Source organism: Anopheles arabiensis, chromosome 2 (genome assembly GCF_016920715.1).
Source record: "Anopheles arabiensis isolate DONGOLA chromosome 2, AaraD3, whole genome shotgun sequence".
Classification (NCBI taxonomy): domain Eukaryota; kingdom Metazoa; phylum Arthropoda; class Insecta; order Diptera; family Culicidae; genus Anopheles; species Anopheles arabiensis.
In genome coordinates, this window is record NC_053517.1 from 91833371 (window position 1) to 91844475 (window position 11105).

The window sequence follows — 11105 nt, forward strand, 5'->3', positions numbered from 1 at the left end:
TACTTATCCGGCGCTACTACCGCTTTCCGGTCTTGGCCGGCCTACGGAGTGTCCGAAACCGCTCACGGTCTCGCGCCTTCGTCTGCCAGTCCGTTATCCCGGCCTTAATGGCGGACGCCTCCACGCCATCTTGCCACCTCAATTTGGTCCTACCATGCCCCCTCTGTCCTTGTGGACGGCCTAAAAAGACTTTATTGGATGGGTCGTCCGGTTCTAAAATTTTACTAATTTACTAAAATCAGGTCATACGTAAATAAATAAAATAAAATTTTTATTGTTAAACTATACTAAATTTAAAAGGGGTCAATTTATTTAAATTTAAATTTCAATATTAAAAAGAAAATTAAACGGAATTAATAAAACGGCTTGAATTTTATACCGCTCAAATCCCATAGTGCAAAGGACGGCTAGAGAAAATGAGCGAGATGCAGCTATTTTCGAACGTCAAAAATCCTCGCCTTGCCGTGCGGGCCCACGAAACGTAAACAAAACAGTACGCCAGTAAAACGTACCGCGCTCCAATAGAGTGTAAAGTTTGTAGTCTTTTGAACTTAATCTTAACTCGCTGGACAATTACTAAACCAGTCAACACTACCAACTTGTTGTCTAATGAAGTGTTTCGTGTCTGGGTGTGACACAGACGATAATGTCGTCAGTTATACATCTGTGTTTTACGTGAAGTAAGGACCGAACTGTCTTACTCGTTATTGCTCGCCACTACTTGTTTTGCTAATAAACGTTCCATTCCCACAATACCAGCTGCCCCACCGATCCAACCATCCAGCAGCAATGGTTCACCCTGCTGGAGGTGACCGACCCCGATGCCATGCGTGCGCTGGTAGACGGACGATCGAAAGTGTGCAGCTGCCACTTTACGGAGGACTGCTTCGGGCATCATCCGGTGTACGGGTATCGCTATTTACTCGCCACGGCCTTACCCACCGTATTCCCCCCGCGGAAGGAGATTGAACAGCCGAAGCCCGACAGCGCGGAGCTGGAGAAAGATCCGGCGCTTGATTATTTTCTGGTGTATCTAGACGATCCTCCCGGGCCGGCCTTCATCGACCAGGTGGCATTGGCGGGCGTGACCAGCGGGCTTGATGTGATTGGAAATAACACTCCCTTGGAAGTGAAGCCGGAACAAGAGCAAGCGACCATCCAAGAAGATGATGCGGAGCTCCAAGAGGAATCCAACGATGTGGTGACGATTGAAGATGAAGATGGCGAAGATGATGATGCCATTGAACAAATCGGTATAGAGTACGCCAATGGCAAGTACTACTTTCTTAAGCTGGATGATGAACCTGCCCCCGTCGGCGATGAGCTTGTTTCGGAAGAGGAACCGAATGGAAACGAACTGGAATTTCGGAACAGCGCAACCGCGACAACAACTGATGCAGATCAGGAAAAGAGTTTACATGATCTGAACGAGAATTTACAGCAGCTGGACAAATTCGTTAGCCAGCAAGATGTAGGAGAGGCGGACGAGTATGACGAGTACGAGATGGATGTAAGCGACCAAGAAACAGAACAGTTTGCCGGCAAGCAAGTGCACTTAGAGACGGTGGAAGAGAGATCGGATACAGATGTGATCGAGGTCAAGGACGATAAGGAAGTCGATGTTGTGAAGGAAGAGTATGAAGTTACATCGTCCAAAGATACGGCCAGCGACTCGGACACGGGTGGCGACGACAACGACTACGACTGCGACGCATTGAGCGAGGCGGATTATGGGCCGATCGAGGCACTGGAGGAGGTGTCGGTGTGTGGTGATAAAGTTCGGGTTCGCGATGAGAACGAAGGCCTAAACGTAAGTAGAGCTATATAAGGAATCGAAGAAAGTAAGGGACTAAACTTTTTTTTTTTGTTTTTTTAAGCGATTCTTTTGCGAATATTGTGGACGAGGATTCCGGTTTAAAAGCTTGAAGGATCGCCACACCCTGGTACACACGAAGATGAAAAAGTTTTGCTGTGAAGTGTGCGGAAGAGGGTAAGTAAGCGGATTGCTGTTAACAGGTGTTTTAGTTCAGTGAATAATTTCCGTCCGTTATGTTTCGTCCGCTAGCTTTACGCAAAAGATCAACCTAACCATCCACCTGCGCACGCACACGGGCGAAAGTGGGAACAAAAAGTTCACCTGCCAGATCTGCGGGAAGAAGTGCATCCGGATGAGCGAGCTCGAGGCGCACATGACCGCCCATCTGCGCAAGTTCCCGCACGTGTGTCCGCTCTGCCAGGAGCGGTACTCGGACGCGACCGGGCTGTACGACCACTTCCAGGTGGAGCACCGGAGCGAGATGACGCTGCGCGAGCTGATCGATCTGCTGTCCGAGAACGAGAACGCGATCGTCATCTCGGACAAGGAGGCACCGTCCAACATTCGGCGGGACGATGGTTCGTACGAGTGTCCCGTGTGCAGCAAGACGTACCGCATGGAGGCCAACCTCGAGCGGCACAAGCGCAAGATGCATGTGAAAATTTACAACTGCCCACACTGTCCGCGCAAATTTCTGTACAAAAGCCTGCTGCACAAGCATCTGCCATCGCACACGCTCGAGAAGCCGTACCAGTGTCCGCACTGTGCGCTTTCCTACACGCAGCGCGTCAACCTGCGGGTGCACATGGAGCGCAAGCACGCGCAGCAGCTGAAGCAGCCGAAGCAGGAACCGAAGGCCGCCAGCGAGCCGTCCTTTGTTGTCGCGACGCTCAACGCTGACGGTGACGTTGTGGAGAGCATTGAGACTGCCCAGTCGCCGGCGTCGCAGCCTCCGCTGCCACGGATCACCGGGCCGCGAACACACGACTGTGAGGAGTGTGGGAAAAAGTTCCCCCGCAGGGCGTCGCTGTTGCAGCATGCAGCGGCCCACAAAAAGGTGCACAACCCGACCACGTTTGACTGTGAGGTGTGCGGTATTTCCCTGGCCGCTCGCGTAGCGCTCGAAAAACATCGGTGGCGGGTGCACGGCGAGCAGAAGAACAACATGAACGTGATCAGCAACCTTGACCTGCGGAACGTTACGATTTTACCAACCGCCGACAACCGGTATTTGGAGCTTGGTGAGTGGATTGGGGCGAATTGTTGTGCGTTGCTTTCGGTCGCTAACAGCATCTCCTTTTTTTTCTCGCTACAGACGTGCCGGACACTATATCGGAAGATTACGAACACGAAGATTAAGAAACGAGGAGTAAAATGTCGCCGTACTGTTGCAGGTATGGCTACCCAGCTAAGAACATCACCAACAGACAGTACAATTTGTTCCTGAGTTACGTATCGTTAAAGTGGGCGATTTCACCTATGAAAGTGTTGATTTTGGATCATGCATTTGGAAAATTAGTATATCTTTTATTTTGGACGATTTTACCATTTCAACAAACTACTAATTTTACATTCCAACACTCACGCAATTTGCTCCAAAAACTCAATTTATTTTAAACGCGCCATCTTAAACCCTCTTCAATTGCGTAACTCAGGAACAGACTGTACAAAGGCTAACAGTGAGCTGTAATTCGACTGACAACTCGAACTTTTGAGTTTATTTTTTCGGGTAACTCTGGGATGTCCACCATAAATCGTAATTGGTGAAGAAAGAAGACTCCCCAAAATGCCACAATACGCGTTTCGATTGCTTTATTAATATGTGTAAATCCGTAAATCGCTATCACTTTACAGCGCAGTGTTTTGTGAAAGTAGCACAGAAGAAAGAAAGAAAGAAAAAAAATAACAAAACAATATAATCTGGGGAGGGCCAGCCACAAAAACGCACGCACACATTAGCAGCGCGCAGCAGCATTATCGGTCATCATCCCCAGACCTCCACGGTTGACGGAGCGAGCGTAAGCTTCAAAAACACAGAGTGTCAGGGCACACCAGTAGTTGTAGTACGTAGCGGTAGGAAGGGCAGTAGACAGCAAGCGCCTCCGGGGTTGTTTTCGTCGTTTTTTCCTTCTTCTTCTTTTTCGTTAAGCAATGTTTCGCGTAACCTTCCGGAAGTAGTTCTGCATCTGCTTCATCCGCACGTCCTGCAGCTTCCCGACCCGGCCCATCAGCCGCTCGTGGCGGCACACCTCGCAGAACTGGCGCGTCACCACGTGCATCGGGCTGCGGTAGTAGACGTCCGGGTTGCCGTTCGTGCTGTTCTTCCGGTGGGCCCACATGTGCAGCATCACCTCGACGAACGAGATGACGAGCGCGAACAGCTTCGGCGTCACGAACAGCAGCGGCAGCAGGAAGAGCAGATGTGCGGTACTGTTATAGCCGACCGTAATCTCCTGTGGGTCCAAAGATAGAGACAGAGAGACAGAGAGAGCGAGAGAAGAGATAGTAGTAGATTTGAGTATTAGCTGTTTTTGTTTGTGGATGCAGTTAAACGATGCTACTAATACTATCTGAGCCCTACGAATTAAGATCTTAACCAGACGCACGCAGTCACACATACAGACATCCATCCCCACACAAACAGACATTCACTCCCGTACACTACACGTTAGCTCTTATCACTAAGCTTACTAAGGCTAGTACTACAGAGGGAAAAAAACAAAGGTTAAATAGGATAACACACGAAACGTTCGTCTTCTGTACCTCGTCCGCGGGCGCACGCGCCCCCTTCAGGCGTGCCTTGGTCCATCGCGTTCGGTAGCAGTAGTAGTAGCGGAGCGTAGCCTAGAGTAATAGCCTAGAGTACCTAGAGTGTATGGATGTCATTTGACAGGTACCTCCTTCATCATCGGTATCATCTTTTGCTTGCACGCCATCAGCGCGCAGCTGACGCTCGGGGCGGCCGGTGCCGCGGGCCGCCGGCCGATGATGCCGCACTGATTGCGCAGGTACTGCTTCGGTATGTGGAACTTGGAGCGCCGCCGCCGCGACCCGGCCTGCTCGGTCGGGTCGCTGCTCACCTCGCCCGTCTCCTTGTCCAGATAGATACGCTCACGATCGTACCCGCCGACCGTGCCGTACTCGATCTCGCCCGTCTCGAGGTTCAGCATGTCTGCAAAGAAGCGAAAGAACGACGAAAAATTGTGTGATTTGGATGATCTTGATTGATTGAGCTGCTAGTGTGTGTGTGTGTGTGTGTCTGTGTGTGTAATATGCACCAAATTGCGTCCTCTCCCGGAGCAACCAAGTTTTTTCCGCAACCTTTAAAATGATTGATTGCGCGAACAATGCAATCTGCTGGACGAAAACACATTTCACACATTATTCTTTCATTCGCCCTCCCCGGTTTTTGTTCCCCAAATGCATGTGTGTGTGTGTGCACGGCCGAAATTCTAAGTTGGTAGTAAATTATGCAAATGGCGTCAATTACCAACGCGACGATCGACGACCGTAAAACGTGGACACAACCAGCAGTGTGTCCACAAGAGTCCGGCCAGACACGAGACACCACACCGGTGGCAAGCAAAAACAATCCAATAAATTTCCATCAATTCCCTCCACGAGGCGTTGGGTCAATGTGGGGGGGAAAGGGGGGAGGTGGTTTGTGTGGTACACGTTCCCCCGAGCAAGTCTGAGGTGCAAAGGCGCTCCTACGGCGCAAGCTAGGAGAAACCTTCGCAACCCGCGCGGTCGTGATTGACCCGTAAAGCATACATTTATGTGCAAACTTGCCTGTATGTTTGTGCGTGTGTGTGTGTGTGATGTCTTTTTCACGTTTTTTGGTGAGACATCTGGATCGCTATCGATGGTGTTTTGAGGGGGGGGGGAGAGAGAATCACCGAAACGATGCGAACTGCTCGTCTTCATTTAGTCTCCTCGGGACCGCTAATCAGCATGCGACATTTGCACGCGAGGAGACTGAGGATGAGGAGGAGGAGCAGGAAGAAGAAGGAAGCAATGGGCAAGCATTTGCTGGACCCTTGAACCCTGCAGCGCGAGGTCCGCACGATTGCGCTGGACCGGTGGCCTTGCTTGATGGACAATTCGTTACGCTAATAATGGTGCGCAATGAAAATGGGCAATTATTGTTAGATCGGTAAGGGATATTGGAGTCCCCAGATTTTTTTTTGTTGTACCTGGTACGGGACAATTTGACCATGGTCCAACTTTGTCCAATTTATTATTTTTTTTCCTTTTAGTAAGTTCGGAACAGCCTGAATGGGGCGCACACAGAGGACTGTAGTTGCACGCTCACTTGAAGCGATCATGTGTGTGCCCCTACCCTAACGATCGTAGCAATTAACCCACACGCCACGCTCCATTCGCGTACTACGATATACGAGGAAGCAAAATCTCATCACCCATGCAATGGAATCGCTCTTAGCAAACATCGATTAACGCTCATTTACCAGTGTCACGTTGACGCGGTAACGATGGAAGCTGTTAAATCGGTTACTACAGAATGGGGAAGAGCGAAATGAGTTAACTCTGGACGCTGGTTGTAGCTCGTGCCGCCTAAACTACTCCGAGTACCGTCCGTGGGCTGGGTATAAAGTGCCACTTTTTAAAGCATTCCGAGCGCTCATCATCATTTGTCAAGCGGGTGGAGGTAAGTCAGAACATTAAGCTAAATGTAGGGCTTTTTATTTGCCCATATAAGCGACGCGAAATGTGTCCGGGGAATAAAATTGTGACACAAAACCCAATACTGATTGTATAAGAGGGTTTGCAACGATGTTTTTTTGTTTCTTCCTAATTATGATTAGCATTGTGTGAAATGTTAACGATTTGTGGGCGCTTCAACGATCGTTAGTTTTTTTTTTCAACAGCGTCAACTGTCATAAATATATGACATATAAGTAGAAGGTAAACTGTCGTAAAAGTACATACGTTTGCATATTCTTAGCGCCGTGTAAAAGTCCATTTTTTGGAATACAACAATTCTACAATGTTACACTGTTTTCCGAGTTCCCAATGTAAACAACATTTTACAACGCTCGCGAGATGATTTTCGACAGCTGTCAAATTTTTTTGTTAGCTAGACACTTTGAACAGCATCTCGCGCGTGTTGAAAAACGCTGCTAACATTGCAGTCTGACTAGAGAAAAGAGTGAACTATATTGAAGAATTCATTCAGATCTTGCTAGGAACTTGATCGTACAAATATCGTTTCAAATGTTGCAAAGCGGCATTTCAGAAAAGGGAAAATTGTCTTCATTTTGTCATTATTTTCGTTACTATTACTATAAAAAATCGAACAAAAAAGCTAAAAGTTCTCCAAGAAAACTGATGTCTCCAAGAACATCTGTTTATCAATTACAAGTTTGGACAATTTTGGACATTGGTTTGAAATACTTGTGACGAGGAATACAGTTTTAAAACAAGCGACAGTGGCAAAAGCTTGATGTTGTTCAGAGTTTTCTTTTTTTTTTTTATTTTTTTTTTTATTAAGAGTTCATAGTTCTTCTATTTGGCGTAACGTCCTACGCGGACATGCCGGCCTATACAGGCTTTAAAGACTTTATTCATTACCACGCAGCCGGATAGTCAAATAATCCTTGCTAAGGAGGACGGTCCATTCTAGGCTTGAACCCATGACGGGCATGTCATTGAGTCGTACGAGTTGACGACTGTACCACGGGACCGCGTGGGAGTCGGGAGAGTTCATAGTATTGATACTTAAACATTCTTCAGTTATTCTTGAGACCTCAAGATTCTAGGATATCCTATTGAGTCATTATACCGTCGGAACATAGTTACATAGCACATAACATTCTATTATAACGAGGAAAATTGCAGTAAAATCCCAAATAATTCCTCAACATGCTGCTGTGTACAATCACCAGGCACCCAGACGGCAGTACGTTTTCAGGTCAGGTGTGTTAACACAGGTGATAAGAACTTATCAAACCGAAAGGAAAGAAAACAACACACATTAAATATTTTCCACGTTTCTTTACCAAATTCAATGTGTTCTTCTATTGGTGTGTGTGTTTCTTGGCCATTGGATCACCATTGAAAGTAAATGGAATCAATTAAAACCATCTTGGAGCAGGGATTTCCGTTGCGAGCAGTGCTAATAATCCTCCCATTATCAACACCTCACTTGATGGGGAATCTCAAATTAATCGCTAACGCTGTTTGCTAAACCAAACCAGCATGAAAGTGAAAATGAAGCCCAATTATTATCTGTTCCGATCGATCAAAATGCGATTCACAAACAGCCTAGCAGCAGCAGCAGCAGTAGCTATAACGTGCTAAGCCCCCATAATCGTGGTCATTTTGCTGAAGAGTGAGTATCTCCAGCGTACCAACGGCACTGAACCGAGACGATAAGAGACCTGGTGATCCCTTCGTGTGCGATACCTGCTATTTGTGTTTTTTTCCCAGTTTTCGCTCATAATCAATGTGTTGCGGTACCGGGCGCAACATTAAATGCCACGCATGCTTATCTTCGTATGCCAAAGATACCGTGCGCATAGGTTGCGCACCTTAGAAACAAGAGCCGCCTTCCCCTTCGCACAACGTTTGAGATGAAGATTTGTAGCAAACAATTGTTCCATCAGCGTGTGATAGCAACCGCTTTTCGAAGGCTGACCTCTGCCAAGTCAAGTTCAAGGGACATGGGAACCACTATTAATGGGTTCCTCCATTTGGTGGCCTGTCCTTTGTGTTACCGTCCAATGACAAATGATGGTACTGTTTATGTACCTTGGCGTCATATGCATTAAGCGAAAACTCAAACCACAAATTATCGAGCCTGTAAATGTAAATGCTTCATTGACAAAAGCCACAAGATTTGGTTGCTGCACAGCAATTAGATGCCATCACGCAGAAGTCACAGGCGGTGTGTGGCTTAATCTATCTACCTTTTCAAGCCTTCGCACCGACTTACCTGGTTCGTTTTGCTTCTTTTTTATCCACAGAAGAGCACGCAGATGATGCTTGATTGTTGGCTTTGGCCTTTTTTGCTGTTGCTGCTGCTGCTGCTACCACAACCCTTCAATTGAACGGCACACGCAACGAACCGCACCAACAAACGCTAGCAGCACACAAAAAACGATCGGCGTGGGCTTTTGGGGACGTGGAAGAGAAGTACTTGTCTTCTGTTTGGTTCTGTGATACGGCACAGCAAAGTTCTCTTCTGAACACTCTGCCGTGTGTGACGTCAGCCGTGTTTTGGGGTGGATATCCAAAGCCGAAAAAAAAGCTTCTTATATTTGGCCTTCTTACCGTACCGAAAGGGCGTCCCGTTCTTCTCGTATTACCCGGCTGTCAGTTCGGGGGAAGGGGGTTTAATACGATCGCTCGCTAATGTTTTGCCGTGTATTGTCCGTCGTGTCCGTCGTCGGCTCGCAAGTGTGCTAAAAAACTGCGCAACAACACCAACACGCCGGCGCCGCCGCTACCCCGCTGATCTTTGATTTCCTTCAACGGTCAGTTCGACGGGTGCTGTCGGCAACCCCGCTGAGTAGGGGTGGAAGTAGGGTTGATATTGTTGGAACACAAACACACACAGGCGCGCGCGCGTACAGACTTGCTTTTGTGCTTTGCGAACAAAATGGACGATGGGGCTTTCGCGCTGAATACGAAGCACGATCCTTTGCCTTTCCCTGCGTGGATGAGCGTGTCCTGCGTTTACTTCCAGACGTGGGCTGTATCTCACATCTTCCCCAGGCTGCTACTGCTCTTCTACTTCACCTCACTTGTGAAGGGGCACACAATCAAACACCACCACCGAGCGACGTTATTCCGCTCACCGTCGGTTGCGTTCACCGCGATCACCTTTCCGTCGCGCGTTCGACGACGGCCGGCTGACGATCATTTCCTAACGCTCGCCAACACACTCCAGCACACACACACACACAGACACACACGCACACAGGTTCCGAAATAACGTTTCGTCTGCCCTCGTTTTTCTGCTTTCACCTTCACCGTTTTTCTTCTACCGCTGGTAAGTAACCTTTGACTTGTGCACACCGGCGCGCCTCCACCGAACTTGAGCGTTTGTCACTTGGGTCACACGATTAAAACTGGCTAATTTATTTTTCACATTTACTCAACCAAAATCCCTCTGCTTATCTTCACTTTCTGGTGAGGAACGGAATTAGAGACACTCGCTCAAGAGCACGATCCGCTTCGCCGCGAGTATGTCAAGCGAATGAACACCGAACGCGCGTACGCATCGGGGGGTTGCGCGTTGAATCACGCAAAAAACCCCACATCGTTTGCGATACGCCGACACACAGGTTCGGTGTTAGTGTGTTAGTGTTAGCGCTGAACAATGGGGCAGATGGACGGAAATTAAGGGAATATTTTTTCCACCCCCCCGCATTACAGTTTGTTTACCTTTTTGCGCATTAAAAAGTACGCCAAAAAGAAGCACAGAAGAACACGTGGTGTGTATGTGGGGGAAAATATTTAAAATCTAAAAATAGCCACTGCGCATTTGGGTTGGACCACGTGGTAAGTGGGAAAAAAAAACCCCGGGAAGAAAAACAACCCCCAAAACGCACTCACTTTCGGTCAATTCTTTGTTCGCCTGCGCCCCATAGTGCTCACGGTTGTTTGGGGGTTGTTTGGGGGTTGAACAGCCCCTATGACTGTGTGTGTGTGTGTGTGTGCACTTAACCATCGATCGCTTTGTTTGCCTCGCGAACGACGAAATCTTCGCCCCTCCGTCCGCCTGTGTGTGCGTGTGTTTTCATCTTTACAACCCCATCCGCCAAAGACCACGCCACCCGGCTGCGATACGGCGCCCCGCGTGTAGGATTTACGCGACACCCCGCACAAGAGCCGAGGGCTTTTGTGTGCGCGATCACAAAAACAAAGATTCAACCGGAACCGGAATATCGAGGGGGGAGGTGGAGAGAGAAGACAGGTACAAAAAGGGGTAAAAACAAAAGAAAATCGCTCAGCAAAGGAACGAAGGGTTTTCTAGTGAATTCTCGTGATTTACACGGCTTCCGGCTGTTGGGTTTTGCGTCTGTGATCGAGAAATGGTTCGCTTTTTGCTTATCAAAAGCAGGGGAGGGAGGGAGGAGTGGGGCTACAGTGTGGGGGTGTGAGTGGGTGCGCGAAAATCAGCAACGAGCGATAAGATAACGTGTCTCTCCCCGGTCGGTTTCCCTTTTTTGGGATTCCTTTTGGGGATGGATTTATGATGGTGTGGAGACGGAAGATTGCGAAATTGTCGCCCCCCCCCCCCCACCCAATGGTGCGGGGAGGC

At 48.4% G+C, this 11105-nt stretch overlaps 2 protein-coding genes across 2 annotated transcripts; one reads left to right on the plus strand and one right to left on the minus strand.

The window, feature by feature from the left end:
- The first annotated feature begins 446 nt into the window (after positions 1–446).
- Positions 447–3608, plus strand: LOC120893673 (zinc finger protein 568-like). Its single transcript, XM_040295693.1, has 5 exons — positions 447–680; positions 760–1810; positions 1878–1990; positions 2066–3057; positions 3132–3608. The coding sequence occupies exons 1-5, from the start codon at positions 610–612 to the stop codon at positions 3173–3175; spliced, it is 2271 nt and encodes a 756-aa protein (XP_040151627.1). The 5' UTR covers positions 447–609; the 3' UTR covers positions 3176–3608.
- Positions 3609–3613: 5 nt separating this feature from the next.
- LOC120893674 lies at positions 3614–10054 on the minus strand. Its single transcript, XM_040295694.1, has 3 exons — positions 8772–10054; positions 4714–4988; positions 3614–4269 (listed from the first exon to the last, which is right to left on the minus strand). The coding sequence occupies exons 2-3, from the start codon at positions 4984–4986 to the stop codon at positions 3961–3963; spliced, it is 582 nt and encodes a 193-aa protein (XP_040151628.1). The 5' UTR covers positions 4987–4988; positions 8772–10054; the 3' UTR covers positions 3614–3960.
- Between the last annotated feature and the right edge of the window lie 1051 nt (positions 10055–11105).

Bases quoted from the DNA above. Each gene is read 5' to 3' on its own strand.
- LOC120893674 (XM_040295694.1), bottom strand. From the start codon at position 4,986: ATGCTGAACCTCGAGACGGGCGAGATCGAGTACGGCACGGTCGGCGGG. The intron at 4,270-4,713 runs GTACCTGTCAAA...TTGGACCCACAG, and splicing joins TGATACCGATGATGAAGGAG to GAGATTACGGTCGGCTATAA.
- LOC120893673 (XM_040295693.1), top strand. From the start codon at position 610: ATGAAGTGTTTCGTGTCTGGGTGTGACACAGACGATAATGTCGTCAGT. The intron at 1,811-1,877 runs GTAAGTAGAGCT...TGTTTTTTTAAG, and splicing joins ATGAGAACGAAGGCCTAAAC to CGATTCTTTTGCGAATATTG. The intron at 3,058-3,131 runs GTGAGTGGATTG...TTCTCGCTACAG, and splicing joins CAACCGGTATTTGGAGCTTG to ACGTGCCGGACACTATATCG.